The sequence below is a fragment of the Chenopodium quinoa genome, unplaced genomic scaffold, assembly GCF_001683475.1.
Source record: "Chenopodium quinoa cultivar QQ74 unplaced genomic scaffold, ASM168347v1, whole genome shotgun sequence".
Classification (NCBI taxonomy): domain Eukaryota; kingdom Viridiplantae; phylum Streptophyta; class Magnoliopsida; order Caryophyllales; family Amaranthaceae; genus Chenopodium; species Chenopodium quinoa.
This window is the reverse complement of record NW_018742418.1, coordinates 3,673,834-3,690,045: the sequence shown is the minus strand read 5'-3', so window position 1 is coordinate 3,690,045 and position 16,212 is coordinate 3,673,834. Positions and strand designations below refer to the sequence as shown.

At 36.9% G+C, this 16,212-nt stretch overlaps 2 protein-coding genes across 4 annotated transcripts; one reads left to right on the top strand and one right to left on the bottom strand.

The window, feature by feature from the left end:
* Window positions 1–3,194: 3,194 nt before the first annotated feature.
* On the bottom strand, window positions 3,195–5,168 carry LOC110713682 (zinc finger MYM-type protein 1-like). The gene has a single exon (XM_021892141.1). The coding sequence runs from the start codon at window positions 5,166–5,168 to the stop codon at window positions 3,195–3,197; it is 1,974 nt and encodes a 657-aa protein (XP_021747833.1).
* Window positions 5,169–9,702: 4,534 nt separating this feature from the next.
* On the top strand, window positions 9,703–16,053 carry LOC110709651. Of its 3 annotated transcripts, none has more exons than XM_021887867.1 (15): window positions 9,703–9,982; window positions 11,022–11,181; window positions 11,304–11,561; window positions 11,832–12,006; window positions 12,443–12,504; window positions 12,592–12,755; window positions 12,886–12,983; window positions 13,611–13,669; window positions 13,768–13,902; window positions 14,016–14,257; window positions 14,346–14,502; window positions 15,063–15,138; window positions 15,259–15,309; window positions 15,438–15,694; window positions 15,804–16,053. In XM_021887867.1, exons 1-15 carry the CDS (start codon window positions 9,927–9,929, stop codon window positions 15,840–15,842), a joined length of 1,989 nt encoding a protein of 662 aa, XP_021743559.1. In that variant the 5' UTR covers window positions 9,703–9,926; the 3' UTR covers window positions 15,843–16,053. The 3 variants fall into 3 exon arrangements, with proteins under 3 accessions (XP_021743559.1, XP_021743565.1, XP_021743573.1); XM_021887873.1 differs by having other exon boundaries at window positions 9,704–9,982; window positions 15,438–15,688; XM_021887881.1 differs by having other exon boundaries at window positions 9,706–9,982; window positions 15,438–15,667.
* The last annotated feature ends 159 nt before the right edge of the window (window positions 16,054–16,212 follow it).

The window sequence follows — 16,212 nt, the reverse complement described above, 5'->3', positions numbered from 1 at the left end:
AGGAAGATGATGAGAGAGTGTTTTTCCGCCATTGGAGGTGTTTGTGGAACTGTGGAAGAAGAGAGGGAAAATGAAGTTTGAATTGGGGAGGAGTAGGTTTTTATAGTGGCAGCTGACGTAAGCAGTTTGTTAGATTTTTTTTTTATATAAAAAGTCCTACGAAATTTTGTACAGTAGTTTGTTGGATTAGTTGGTGGGTTTTTTGTTTTTATTTTACCATAATTTTTCATTGAAAATTGTATAAAATTTAGAATTTATGATAAAAATACGCATAAATCAAAAGTGTTTTCCCTACATAATATTGGAAAGAGATGCAATTCCATAATTATAGTTTTTTTTATAAATTCCCAATTTACCACATCATCATTTATTTTTTATTTTTATTTTTTTTGGTGTGGTTTACCAGAAGAAAACCGTTAGCGGTTTCTTAATATATACAGTATTTATATATATATATATATAATAAAAGATGAAAAAAAAAAACCTGACTTTCTTAGCTTGCTCTCTATTCTTTTCCTTGGTATTGTCGTTCACACTCAAGCTTTAGAATCAAATTCCTCTCATTCATTCTTCTAAATTCATTATTCATTGCCCATCATCCTCAAAGAGTAAAAGTTATGGTGGGAGGATTTCTTATTCAATTTGGGGATTAAGTTTGGGAATCTGATTTTTTTTATTCAAATTGTTTGGAATTATAAATCAAGTCATCATCGCCATCACCACCACCGCCACGGCCACCATCACCACCATCTCCGCTACCTTTTCGTCACAATTTTTTCGCCATTGGGTTAATTTAACTTTGTGTCAACTATGAAATTATGTAATTCAGATTTTTTTTTTTTTTTTTTTTTTTGAGAAAGTATGTAATTAAGATGTAACTAAATTAAGATCTGATTTTTTTCTAAAAAATAAAAAAATTAAGATCTGATTTTTGTTAAATTGATTTGGACTTTGGAGTATTATCAACCTTGCCTTGATCTTCGCAATTCATGGTATTCACCCTTTGATTTGTATTTGTACTCCGTATAATTACTTAGATCTGAAAACTCAACAAGTACGGTATACATTAAGAAACCGCTACTTCAAGTAGCGGTTTTCTTCTGGTGAAGTAGCAGTTTTGCCAAAAAAAATCAAAATAAAAATAAATAAATTGAGAATTTATAAAAAAAATAACTGTAATTCTGAAATTACAGCTCTTTCCAACATTATGTAGGGAAAGCACTCGTAAATCAATGTAATTAGTGTTTATATTTTTATGATTTTCTAAATTTTTACGATTTTGTAATGTATGTAGCTCTAAGGGTTATGTATAACATTTTCCTTAAAAATGGGTAATAGTATATGTAATCCTAAAGACTATATATAAGCATTAAATACACTATTAAAAAATTGTATTGGTTTTTAAAAGTCTAAATTATGGTCAAAATTGACAGAAAAATTATCAATCACATCTCGTTTTCCATGCCAAGAAATAACACTGACCTAGTAATGCATTATGTTTTTTCATAAAAAAAAAAAAAAAAAAAAAAAAAAAAAAAAAAAAAAAAAAGGAATGCATTATGTTTCACCCAATTAATCATTTGATCTTAAAAAAAAAAAAAATAATAATAATAATTATAAAAAAAAAAAAAACTCCCGTTTAGGGGTGATTAGGGCTGGGCGGCAGGGTGGGTTTCCACAGTACTTTCCGGCGGTTTTTCCGGCTCTATCCGGCGTTGGTCTCTCTTCGTTCTGGTCAAGTGTCGGCGGCCGGCTTCCAAGGTTTGTTTTCCGGCAGTTTTCGGGTGCAGTTTCATCGTATTTTTGGTGCAATTTCGGGATTCATTTGGTGTAATTTCATCGTCTTTCTCCGGCGTGATGTTGGGATCGCAGTTACGCGAATTTTAGGGAGGTTTCTGGGCAAAATTCCGGCGTAATTGGTGCGTAATTGAGGCGGTTTTTGTAATCCTGTTCGCAGGTTGTTCGCAGGCGTTTTAAGGCTGTTTGCAGGCGGTTTAAGGGCTGGTATCAGGCTGTTTGCAGAAGATTCCGGCGGGAGTTTCTAGTTTCAGATGGTTTTGGTCAGTTTTCGGGCATAATTGAGGCAATTGCTGGGCGTTTTGGTGGTCGTTAAGGTTCAGTTTTGGTTCGGTTTTTGGCTAGTTGTTCTGGTTTTTAGCTAGTTATTCTGGTTTTGTGTGGTGGCAGCTTGTTTGCACGTGTGTAGCTATGTCGGCTGTTCGGGTGAAGTTTCATTGCCCCTTTATGGGTCTTAGTGGTTGTCAAGATGGAAGTGGCAATGGTCTTACTAAAAGTTCTCTTATCAAGCATCTTTGTGATCGTCATTTCTGTATTGGTGCGTGGGATATCACACGACATTCTCTTACTTCTAATTTGGCCGTTTATACTGAGGCTGAAGTTACTTTTTCGCGTATGGGGATTTGGTTATGTGGGGTTTGCTACAAAACGCATACGCATCGTACTAAGTGTCGTCATAGTCCGAGCAGTGGCGGACCCAGGATTTTCCGACTGGTGAGTCACAATCGATAATCAAATATGTAAAAAAAATTTTTTACCAAACAACCAAATAATAGTACTAAAAAATACATCCAAATATTCAAACAGTACAAAATACAACCAAATGTTCATATAATACTACAAAAGACAACTAAATAGTAATGCAAACTTATTAAAATAGTTATCGACGAGTTTTCATGTTTTGATATCGATTCATGATATCTTCCATGCTAACATTCAAAAACAAATCATTCTCCAAATAAGTAATTAAACAATCATTCAACATTTGATCTCCCATGCTATTTCGTAGTTTGTCTTTCACTTGCTTCATGCCAGAAAATACTCTTTCCACACTTGCCGTTGCGACAGGAAGAAGCAACACCAACTTCAAAAGTAAATAGACCCTATCATGAGTTTCAGACAATCCCGTTTCAACCAATTTGATTGAAAGATCACTAAGACCCTTCAAATTCCAAAACCTTTCATCTCCTCTAACAGAACAAATGTAACTATCAAGTGTATGACCAAAGACTATCAATTCTGAACTTGGAAATTCATTAGGATAGAATTTTGCAAGCTTAATCAATTTTTCCTTATCAAACTTAGAAAAACGATCCACAGGACTCAAACAAGACATACACACAAGTAGTTCTTTAGTTATTTCGGGAAATCGATTTTCAAGTTCTTGCAATTGAAGATCAATGACACCAAAAAAAAACTTCAACTCGAAAATGATGTAGATTAGACACTTGTGGGCATTTACCTCTAAACAACCTCCTCCCGGGAACAACATATTTAGCCTCCATATCTGGAACTGCAATGTCATAGTCACCAATAAAAGAAATTACCTTTTCCATATGAGAATCCCATCCTTCATCTCTCATTTTTTGCAAATTAGTCTTGGTTACATTAACCATGGCCATTGCATTCACAATGTCTTGATCGTGCTTTTGTAAGGCCACATTCAAAGCATTTGTTATCGCAAATATACTAACCATCAAGTGTGCCACGAACACAAAATCAAAGGACATCAGAAGATTTGTAAGTGTTTGAGCTCTATTAGAATCTATTGTATCAGATACTTTTGCAATATCCTCAAGAGAACCAAGGATTACAGGGAATAAATCAAGTACATTCAAGATTGTCTTGAAGTGAGATCCCCAACGAGTATCACAAGGTCTACCTAATCCACGTTCTTGATTTAAACCTGAACCCGTTTCAAGTTCACCTAGAGACAATGCATCCACCACTCTTTGAGCTTGATTTTCACGAAGAAACTCTTTCCTTTTTGGTGAACCCCCCACAAAATTCAAGAGAGGTGCAAGTACATCAACAAATAACCAAGCACAATCTGAATTCTTTTTAGCAAGTGCAACTTGAGTTAATTGAAGTTGGTGAGCAAAGCAGTGGACAAAATAAGCTTCTTTACACTCATTCTCTATAAGAGTCCTAAGGCCATTAATAGAACCTTGCATATTACTTGCCCCATCATAACCCTGACCCCGTACTTGAGAGAAAGACAAAGAATGCTCCATTAATAAGGATTCAATAGCAGTTATGAGAGTCAAAGAAGCAGTGTTTACAACATGCACAATACCAAGTAAACGCTCACACACTTCTCCCTTTCTATGAACATATCTCAAACAAAGAGCCAATTGTTCCTTGTCAGAAACATCAGCGGACTCATCAGCAAGGATAGAAAATAAACCACCATCAATATCTTCAAGCATTGCTTTAGTGGTCTCTTTTGCACATGCATTTATGATATCTTTTTGGACTTTAGGAGAAGTAAGTTGACAATTACTAGGAGCATTTTTGAAAACAACTTTAGAATATTCAGGATTACCTTTGGAAATAAGGGATAAAAGTGAAAGAAAGTTACCTCTTCTTAAGGAACTTTCTTTTTCATCATGACCACGGAAAGGCAACCCTTGGAGTAAAAGCCATTGGATAGATTCAATTGAAGCTTCAAGTCGCGTCCTATATGCATTTGTACTCTCAGCGGTTTGTTTTGTTAAGGCTTGTGTGATGCTTGAATTTTGTTTCTTGAACAAATCCATAGCTAAAACAGCATTATTATGTGCACTCAAGTGTTTACCGACATGTTTTCTTATTAAATCCGACCGATTCCATGATTTGAAACCATCACTAACAAAAGCATCACCTCCAAAGGCATTTTCATCCTTGAATAGATAACAAGGGAAACAATAGGCAGCATCCTTTTCCACACTATACTCAAGCCAAGTCCAAGTATCAAACCACTTAGCACAAAAGCGACGATTTTTGCCAAAAATAGAAGTTTGAGGAAATGTAAAGTCTTTGGGCTGACAAGGCTTTCTTTGAATGTAAATTCTTCTCACTAAATCTCTATCATCTTTATGAAATTGACTCATTTTTCTCCTCTTTCCTGGATCTTGTGGAAGATTAGCAAATTCATGTTCACTTAATCTTTCTCCAAAGATTGGGGCATTAGGAGAACATTGGCCTTGTTCATTTTGAGGGGAATTTTGAGTTGAATAATGAGATGGAGATGAAAGTTGCTCACTTTCTTGAGGTGGAGTTATAGTTTGTTCATTTTGTGTTGGACGTGGAAGAGAAGTTGGAGTAGGATTCTTTTTAGCAAAGAAGCTAGTAATGTTTTGCATTTCATTTGGAGTATGTTTTCTCTTCATTCTGAAATTTGAATAAATATTGAACTAAATCAAGCAATATTCCCCAGAAAAATTATTTGAATAAATATTCAACTAAATGGTCTAAATCAAGCAATTTCACATAATGACATAATCACATAAACATATTACACAAAACACAATTACACAAAACAGATTTCACATAAGTAATAACTAATAAGTTCAAGAGATTTCAATTACACAAAACACAATTACACAAAACACAATTACACAAAACAGATTTCACATAAGTAATAACTAATAAGTTCAAGAGATTTCAATTACACAAAACACAATTACACAAAACAGATTTCACAAAAAAAATCAATTGATGATTAGTTGATTACCTACCTTGCTAGGCGGAGGCGAGCAGCGGAGCAGGCGGAGCAGCACTGCAATAGGGCCACGGGCAGTCGGCCAGCACCGCAGCACGGCAGTCGGCAGCACTCAAGTCTCAGGCACCGTCGCACCGAGGCACGCACTCAGCAAGACAGCAATTCGCCAATTCAACAGCACAGCCAACTACAAATTAACAAATCAACCAAAGTTTAAACCAAAGTTTAATAAAATTAACTAATTAGACTGAATTAATTTGAAGATTAGAAATTAAAAATAAAAATTAGAAATCAACTTACTAGCACCGACGTTTCGAGTAGCGATTTCACGAAGAGGACGGAGTCCACGAGTCACGACCACCAACATCCGACTACCAGGCGATTAGGCGAAGAGAACGGTGGCTGCCTGGCTGGGACGAAGCGAAGAGGCGAACGCCGCGAACTGAAGAATGGAGATGAGGCGATTAGGCGAAGTCACGAAGAGAAGAAGGCTAGGGCTTGAAGTCTCCTCTAACTGATTTTTATTTTTTTTTTATTTTTTTTATTTTTTAAAAAAATAACTTAAATTTTTTTTTTGGGCCTGGTGAGTCACTTGACCTACCAGGTCTAAGCCCAAGTCCGCCACTGAGTCCAAGTGAGATTGTGTCACCCCCGGATGAAAGGAGATGGTATTGTTCGTTTTGTGTTTCATGGTTTCTCCAAGCCGCAAGCTCCATCTTCTCAGCTTGGGCACATAGGTGGTTTGGTTCAAGAGCAACATTGTGGTTTTGATGTGGCTCTCCTTGATTGTTTGTTCTCCAAGGGGTTTCGTACTGTGAAATCTATACCTCCTAAGTGTCGTTTGGGGTTTTCTCGGGTTCTGAAAGGTGCCCTTGATAAGGTGATCTCTAGGCCTGATGACATTTCTAGTTGGGTCTCTTTGTTGGTGTTACCTCTTTGCACCCTTAAAACCTTTCGCCCGCGGAGCAGCTGTGAGTCTAGGTCTTCGGTAAAACGTCGGCATCAAGAAGAAAGTATTTCCCGTGCTATTTGTTCTTGGAGTGCACCAAGTGGTAATTTGGAGCTTGTGAGGGATACTTTGGCAAAGGATTCTCCCCCTTTGTCGGTGGTTGGTGATGAGGACCTTGATTTGGAGGAGCGTAATATCAAGCAATGTCGTAGGAATATTTGTGACGGCCATTACCCTGCTGCAGTCTGGGTTCTTTCTTCTTCAGGCGTTGCTCCTTATAATGATGCTACTCTCGCGGATTTATAGTCTAAACACCCTATTTCTCCAGCTCCATCCTTGCCTGATATACCTGTTGATGGCCTTCATCTCGTTACTACTTCTGATGTTGTTTTGGATCGAATTAAGAGCTTTCCACGTGGCACATCATGTGGTAGGGACGGGTTACGTGCTCAACACCTTATGGATTGCTTGAGCGGTGCTGCTGTGGCTGTATCAGATGAGTTAGTTGATTCTATTTCTGGGGTGGTTAATCTCTTTCTAGCTAGTAAGTGTCCTATGGAGCTAGGAGAGTATATTGCTAGTGATTCTCTTACACCACTTGTCAAGCCTGGTGGTGGTATTCGTCCTATAGCTGTGGGTACTGTTTGGCGGCGTCTGGTTTCGAAGGTCGGTGCTGTTATGGTTGGTCAGTCTTTAGGAAGCTACTTTGATGGTCTCCAATTTGGTGTTGGAGTTTCTTCGGGAGGTGAGGCGATTCTACATGCTGTGAATCAGTTAAATGAGGATCGTGGTTCCGATGTGGGTCTTTCTATGTTATTGGTGGATTTTCAAAATGCCTTTAATCTAGTTGATCGTGCAGTCATGTTACGTGAAGTTCGTCGTCATTGTCCGGGCCTTTCGCGATGGGTTGAATTCTGCTACTCTAATCCAGCTAGATTATATTACGGGGACCACACCTTATGGTCGTCTCAGGGGGTGCAGCAGGGTGATCCCCTTGGTCCCCTGCTTTTTGCTTTGGTTTTACAGCCCCTAGTGTGTAAAATCCGAGACACTTTTGATGTATGTCTTCAGGCTTGATATTTGGATGACGGTACTGTTATTGGTGACACGTTGGTGGTGGGGAAGGTTTTGCAGTTGATTATGGAGGACGGGCCTCGTTTTGGGTTACATCTTAACGTCGAAAAAACTGAAGTTTTTTTGCCTACAGAAGACCCTCGAAGCAAGCTTGTGGGTGTCTTTCCACCTAATATTGCTCGACCCTTGTGTGGTGTTAAGTTGCTTGGTGGTCCCGCTAGTTCTGATTCCGGTTTTGGAGGTGACCTTGTGATGTAGAGGGTGACAAAGACCATTGCGCTTATGGATAGGGTTGCTAAGCTTGATGATCCTCAGTGCGAGTTGTTGTTTCTTAGGGCTTGTACCGGAGTTTCTAAACTCTACTTTGCTTTGCGTACTTGTCCCCCTAGTACTTTTGAGGTGGCTTAGCGCACTTTCGACGAGGCACTTCGATCTTCCTTGGAGCGTATCGTTGCTGCTTCGAGGCCTGGGTTTGGCGATTGGCAATGGCGGCTTGCCACCTTGCCTTTTACGTATGGCGGACTAGGTGTTTATTCCGCAAGTGATGTTCGTCATCTTGCTTCGTGGTTATAGTCTGCTGGGTTGTAGGCACATACGGCATACTGGCGTTGTGGGCCTTGGTCGAGCATTTGAGGATGCGTTGGGCTTGTTCAATAGAACGGCGGAGTCTGACATTTTAAGTAATCCTAGTGAGGTCGCTGCCCCTAAACTCATGAAGAAATTGACATATATATATTTCACAAAGGTTACCGATTCTGCAGAATCCACCTTCTCTTTATCTCCCTGTCAATCAGCTTTGTGGAAATTGCAGCAGGGAGATCACACCTCTGCTTGGCTTCGGGCGGTTCCTATCTCGGGCTTGGGTTAGACGATGAACGCAAAGACTTACCGATGTGTGTTGTGCTACCGCTTGGGTGTTCCATTGTTCTCTGTCTCGACGCCGTGCTCTGCTTGCTCTCGGATTTTTACTGGGGATATTTTTTTGTGATCACGAGGTGTCGTGTGCTGGTATTGTGGATATTAAATATCGGCATAATGTTGTCTGGGATACCCTTGTTGATATCTGTTACAGATCTGGGACTTCAGCAAGAAAGGAGGTTGACATAGGGTTGTCTGGAGGGAATGACGGGGCCCTTAGACCTGCTGATGTGTTACTTTATTCATGGGATCGTGGTCACGATGTATGTGTGGACTTAACAGGATCTTCTCCTTTGACACAGACAGGCTTATCTGACTTTGTTCCTGGACAGGTTGTGGTTGATGCGGCTCATCGGAAGCGGGTGAAATATGAAGCTAGTTGTCGGCTGCTTGGATATGGTTTCATTCCCTTTTCCTTTTCTTCGCTTGTGGAATTAGAGAAGGAGACTGTTGTGTTGCTGAAACGGGTTCAGAGATTCTCGACGACGCAAGACATCGGGGCTCGTGCTGCAGCTCATATCTTCATTAGGGTAGGCTTTGCTATAACTAGAGGAGTGGGGGCCCAGATTGTTTCTCGACTTCTCACTAATTTATTGTAGGTTGTTCACTAATTTATTGTAGGTTGTATAACTTTGTTTGTTTTTGAGATAATAATAATAATAATATTATTATTAATAATAATAATAATAATAATAATAATAATAATAATAATAATAATAATAATGACAATTATGTATCCTAGTTTTTCTCTTTTGTGTCCTAGTTTTGGTTTTGAAGAGTATCTCTTTGTATTCAAGAGTATTTTAATGTTAATGGTAATCCTAGTTTTTCTCTTTTGTGTCCTAAAATTTTAAAGGGACGAAATAAAGAACCCTCTCTTTTCCCTTTTATAAAGGAGCTAGATACAATTTCAAATTTCAATAACCTTTTAATTTTTATTTATTTTTTTATTTTTTTCAAATTTCCATAAACTGTAGCTATGTAATTACAATTGAAATCAAATTCAACAAACATAACTCATGCCTTAATTTGTTTCGATAATACCAAGATAACTTGCATTATGCTATAAAAATACTCGAACACCAAACCACATGAAATTAAAACATACATTCCCTATAATTTCCCTAAATCTGCAGCATAATTATTGTTTGATTAGTTGCTAATCCTGTTCATCAAGATAAACTAATCTTGAAAATAATATACTACGAAGTATTACTCATTTTTAATTTGTAATCAACCACAAAAGCTTCTAACATCATTACGGAATATTTGGTATATGATCCGAATATAAACAGGGATAAAAGATTTGGATAAGGATACGAAATAATTACTCCATATACCATAGTGAGATAGGATAAAAGATACAGATACACCACCAAACAGACTGTAAAGGTACCACGTATTAACACCGTTAAAACATCTTCCAGCATAAACAGATGGCAGATGTTGCAGCTGCTTAGCTTATTCAAGCAGTGATCAGTCTCAATGAAGATCTTTCTTTCACCCATTTTCTCTCTCTTCTCTCTGCTTTTACTTACCAGGTAAATAATCAAACTATTTTTTTTTTTTTTTTTTTTCTGAGTTAAATTTGTTAGTTTGTTTATTTTCTGGGTTTATTTTGTTGGTTGAAGTTGCTATTGATTGTTTCTGCTTTATATGATACTCAGCGTGGATGTCAGTTAGCTTAGTTGGTATAGTCTTGTCCCGTGACTCGTAGTTGAATCTCATCTACATAACTGCCTTTCATTCTTTCTAGACACATTTTGGTTTTTTTGGTGTTAATGTAAGTCCAAGAATTGAGAATTTGATGATGATAAAAAGTTGGGGCATCCCCTTAATTTAGGTTCATAAATGGCCGCTTATGTTAACCTGTTGTATTTTAGCACAATTTTTGGTTAAAAACTACTTAAGTATCTAGTTGTTGTAATTATAGGACTATTTTTGGTAACTTGAAAATAAAGGTGTTGTAATTTAGCACCATTTTAGCTCAAGTAGAAAATTTGACATTGGGAGCTGCTAAATTTAACAGAAAGTGTATAATTTCTGAGGTGGGATTATCGTTTGTGCATAGTTTTTTCGTGCTATAATTTTTTAATTGAAGTTGGATGCGTTTGTTGCCAATTGGTTCATAACTTATGGTATGTGGGATGTGTTTGTTCTCAATTGGTTAATAACTTACAGTATGTGGGATGTTTATTTTGTCCCAACATCTTATAATAGAAATGGGATCATACAATTGGGAAAGGTTTGGGAAGGTGTAGATGTGGTTTAAGAGACAATTGTGAAATATATACTAAAGTCGGTTTTCACGGTTATTATCATGTTGCTTAACTCTAGGATGGTACTGTTTTTTTTGTCAAAGAAGCTTTAATTTAAGGTAAATGACATTTTGAAAAATGGGGTTTGAGACTTTTGGAGCAATGTCAAGTCAAGGATGTTAAATTGCATCGAAAGAAGATAGTAAGATACTGTTAGTTCAAGGGATTATATTGTATTGTTGTTAACATGTGTTTTGTTAGAAAGAAAAGAACTATCAGAGCTTAGAAGTGTGGTTAGCTAACATTAATATTGCCTCAACAGGGTAACATCTAAAGGCTTAAGCCATGCACATCCAAAACATGCTGCGACACCACCAAGGGGATGGAATTCGTATGACTCCTTTTGTTGGACAATCTCTGAAGAAGAATTTCTAAAAAATGCAGAACTTGTTTCTAAACGGCTTCATGCTCATGGATATGAGGTCTGTGTTGTGATAGATTTGATTTTTACAGCATTTGTTCCTGTCATTTAAGATTTCTACCATTCTGTAATGACCTTTTACCTAGAACCAACAATTTCAGTAATTTCCTGATTCCCTTGCAGTATGTTGTGGTTGATTACCTCTGGTATAGGAAAAAGGTACCTGGAGCTTATCCAGATTCTTCAGGATTCGATGTCATTGATGAGTGGGGAAGAATGGTTCCTGACCCTGATAGGTGGCCTTCATCCAAGGGTGGGAAAGGATTCACCGAAGTGGCCAAAAAAGTGCATAAAATGGGGTTGAAATTCGGAATACATGTTATGAGAGGAATAAGTACACAGGCAGTAGATGCTAATACACCTATCTTAGACACCAGTAAGGTATTGGTTTTTTTTTTTTTTTTTTTTTTTTTTTTTTTTTTTTTTTTTTAAAATAAATAAAATACTGAGACTCATTTGTTAGTTGTTCCGTTGATATCATCTTTTATATCAAGTTATCTTAAGGACTGAGCAAAAGAAGTTATTTTTTTGCGTGGTGTAACATGGTTTAGTTATTCTTGGACCATTCAAGGCATAATTACAGTATGAGCACTATAAACTATGGACTTATTGTTTTGTTTTTCCTATTTCTAATCTTGGTGTTCCCCTCAGGGAGCTGCTTATATTGAGAATGGAAGAAAATGGACTGCAAGTGATATAGGGATGAAAGATAAGAAATGTGTGTGGATGCCACATGGGTTTATGAGTGTGAATACAAATTTGGGAGCAGGAAAAGCATTTTTACGATCGCTTTATGAACAATATGCTGAATGGGGAGTTGATTTTGGTAATGTAATGGCTGCTTACTAAACTTCTTGTACAAAGTTTCATCTTGCTCTACATATTAATACCTTTGTCCTGATTAGTTTCTTTTTGCATGTTGTCTTAAAAAATGCATGACATGATCATTCCAATTGGTTAGTACTAGAAAATATATCTAATGCCTACTACTGCATCTCGTTTTGATTTCTTGTTGTTATGTTTCTTTTAATGTCATTGTGCCTTCAAATGGTACAACTTCAATATTTTATTTCTATGAGAGCAATAGATAAACATCTGACATGCTTCTGCAAGTGAGATCTAATGTTTTCTCTCTTAAAGTCTTTGTCACAAGTCTGGTATGTGTATTTCATAAAGTACAAATTTGTATCAATCTGCATTAGGCTTTTGACTTATTTTAATACCCATTATTTTGCTTACATATTGTTCTGTCTTGATCACAGTGAAGAATGATTGTGTTTTCGGGGATGATTTGGATATAAAAGAAATTAGCTATGTATCAGAGGTATCGAGATTAAAAAACTCTATTATTTTATAGAACCTACTCTATATCTGTTAGACCTTTTACTAGAATATGTTTGACTCTGTGTAGGTTCTTAGGAAACTTTCACGCCCAATTCTATATTCCTTATCCCCTGGTACAAGTGTCACACCTGCTATGGCCAAGGAAATTAGTGGATTAGTAAATATGTACAGAATAACCGGGGATGATTGGGACACTTGGGGAGATGTGGCTGCACACTTCGACGTAACAAGGTGAATTAGGTTCTTACCGTCATGTTCATCTATGTGCATATCTTCTGGTGGATCTAGTGTCTTTTCATCTGTCAATTTGGCTATTTCCCTTTACTAATATCATTACTTTTTTCTATTTTCTATTGTTCAGAGATTTTGCAGCTGCGAAAATGATAGGATCCAGTGGCCTGTTGGGGTTATCATGGCCGGACTCAGATATGCTGCCACTGGGGTGGCTCACTGATCCAGGTATGTAATCACATTCACACACACCCTTCCATACTTGAGACCACATTTGACTTAAATGGTAAAACTTTACTAGTTAAACCATAAACTTGAATAAAATTATTAAGTTATGACTTGAAAATTATTATTTTAGATGTATCATAAGACATTTTTGATTGATGTACAATGATAAAATATTATGGTCAATATATAGCTTGACCACAAAGACAGAAGTGGCCTGTTTGGCTGTTTATTAGGATGGAGGTAGGATTTTATCATGCAGAATATTCAATTTAGAGGAAATTTCATATGAGAACTGTTTTAGTAAGCGTAGCTTCCATAGAGGTGCAACATGATTGTAAAACCTATCCTGCATGAGATTTTAATCTTTAAGGGCCATTACATAAGAACTCTCTTCACTTCAACTTGGCACGGGGGGTTCTGGTTTGTTAGGCAATTGGCTAATAGATTTATAAATGCTAGATCTTTTGGTGCTGCAATCATGGACCAAAAAAGATTTTATTTCAACTAGTTCATATTCATGAATCTCATGCAATTTTGTTTTATGGAAACATCAAAAGGATTTTAATTTGATTATATTTTATTGTTTAGCTAATAGCCACTATTAACTTGAATAACTGAATCAAATAGGTTCTAACGAAGGCCCACACAGGAATTGCAAGCTAAATTTCAATGAGCAGAAAACTCAGGTGGGTAAAGTCTGTACGAATGAACTGTGATTCTTTACAGTACTGTCTTTGTACCTTGATTTTCTTAACTATTTTGGTTGTGAAACTTATTTTATCAGATAACTTTGTGGGCTATGGCCAAGTCTCCGCTTATGTTTGGAGGAGATATGAGAAAACTTGATGACACTACGTATAAACTCATCACTAATCCTACCATTCTGGAAATCAATGCTTTTAGTTCAAATAACCAGGAGGTATGTTTTGCTTCAGACTGAATTTAAGAAGTACTTTGTCAAATTCAACCTAATGAGCTGATATCTTGTGGATTTTTTATTTTTATTTATTAATTTTTTTTTTCTCCGTACAGTTTCCTTTCATTAGGAGCTCTGATTCTACCAAAAGTAACCCCTCATCTCATTCAGCACATAAGGAAAACATTCAAAGTTCTCACACAAATTCTTTGGCTCTTGTGAGTTGCAAGGAACCCAAAGCAAAAGGCTGGTTAGTTGAATCTGTTGACCATGGTCTTGACCAAGTTTGCTGGAAAGATAATTCTGAAATCAATGAAGCACCCTTCTGCGTATACAAGGGAAAAGCACAAGTTACATCGTAACCAATCTTGTTCCTTTAATATAACCTTCAAATTTTCTTATTGTTAGCTTTATGCTTTACTGATCCTAATGAAATGGTTCTCTAGAGATGAAGAGCTCTATGGAACACAGTATGATGGAAAAACTCATCTATTAGAAACTTCCGAAGCAGAACTGTGTATTGAGGCTTCTTCTAGACAAAGACTTACTTCACAAGAGTTCAAGAGGGGCTCTTCATCTAAATGCAAAAGGGATGCCAATCAGGTAGTTTTTGGTCTAAAATGCTGTCTATATATGCTAAAATACTCTGAAGGATGTATCTAACAGCCCATTTTGTCGGAAATAATGCAGAAATTGCAATATACTTGTATGTAATATTGTGAGATAAGTTATGTGCCAATGTTCATATTGATGCAACTCCATTTCCCATCACATGTTTTTCTTCAAAAGTTTTCATGGTAGGGGTGAATGTAAAGTAATACCATATTTATTGGCACGGAAATTTCCTCACACCACCATTTATTACCAACAAATGGGCCATGAGCAGTGGTCCTTTTAAGGAGCCATACTCGAAGGTGAGATTCAGGGTGCAAGTCCCTGGAAACATTCTTGCCCATGTTGGACAGGTAAATAGGTAGTTATGTACTTATGTCAGTGTGTTGCGCAGATCAAAGGTAATTTATGATGTTGAGACTTGGCTGATGCATAATGTCCAAAATTTTATTAGATGACTATCTATGAGTACTCAGCTTCTGATGTATTCAGAAGTATATCAATACTAGAGGAACTTTTTCTATCAAGGGCTAATGCAGCTAAATTTTCAGATGTGGGAATTAAATATGAATGGCACCCTTGCGAACAGTTATTCTGGTTTATGTGCAACTGTAAAGACGGTTAAAGGTAGTATTTTGAAGCATCTCTCTAATTTTCTGTGTACTGTACTCTCCCAAAAATTAGATTAACTTAAATGCGCTCCTTATTCTTTCTTTCTTTTCATTTTTTTTTTTTTTTGTTCTTAAGCTAATGCTACCCCTGGAGGAATTCGCTCTTGGGTTGCCACTGGAAGAAAAGGTTTGATTCAATTTCTAGACTTAATAACAGCGCATATTGTGCAAAATTTAAGCACTACATATCCAATTATGTACTCCAAATTGGCTTTCAGATGTATTTATGTTTTATACTGTCATCTGTACTTCCAGGAGAAGTGTATCTCGCCTTCTTCAATCTGAACGAAGGGAAGACAAAAATAACAACGCACCTGTCAGATCTAGCAAAGGTACTCCCTGGTGTAAAATTCAAAGATGTATCCAAATGCGGAGAAGTTTGGAGCAGGAAAGACTGTCATATAAGAAAAGGGTCAATTTCCATGGACGTAGAAGCGCATGGAGCAGCATTACTTGTTCTGGCAAACAACAGAGAATTAATCAAAGTAATTAGCATTGGTTATAAAGTTAAGGTTACCTCCAATTTTTTAGTGCTTTTTCCCTTGAACTTTGTTCTGGGAATCGGAATGTTTATCAATGGCTAAATTCCTATTTTTTTTCTTTTTGTTTTTTTTTTTACAGATCAATTTTGACAGATCAATGGTTAAGTTGAAAACCTGAGAAGAAGGTTTGTGGGGAGGAATAGAGAGCACCCCTTGATCTTCTTACTCCGGGAGATGGTTCGAAATTATGGGTGTTACAAGGCAATAAAGGTTTTCATGGTGTTCATAATCTTATTTTTGCATCTAGCCCAAAGGGCAGACATGAACTCTTCTACACAATATTATGACGATTAAGTCGGTACTCTGCTGTCTTCTCTCCTTTACTCTTCTTATTGTCATGTTGCCTACATATCTGGTGGTTTTGAGGCTGAATGTATTGTGCAGTATAGAGGGAAAAATAGCACCAGACTAAGGAAATAAATGGGGTAAATAGAAAATACTTTCGCTTGGCCTCAGAATGAAACTAATACAATCTGAACAGGTTTGGA

Coding starts and splice junctions, on each gene's coding strand:
- LOC110713682 (XM_021892141.1), bottom strand. CDS start 5,168: ATGAAGAGAAAACATACTCCAAATGAAATGCAAAACATTACTAGCTTC.
- LOC110709651 (XM_021887867.1), top strand. CDS start 9,927: ATGAAGATCTTTCTTTCACCCATTTTCTCTCTCTTCTCTCTGCTTTTA. Junction 12,756..12,885: donor GCACACTTCGACGTAACAAG/GTGAATTAGGTT, acceptor TCTATTGTTCAG/AGATTTTGCAGCTGCGAAAA. Junction 12,984..13,610: donor GGGGTGGCTCACTGATCCAG/GTATGTAATCAC, acceptor TGAATCAAATAG/GTTCTAACGAAGGCCCACAC.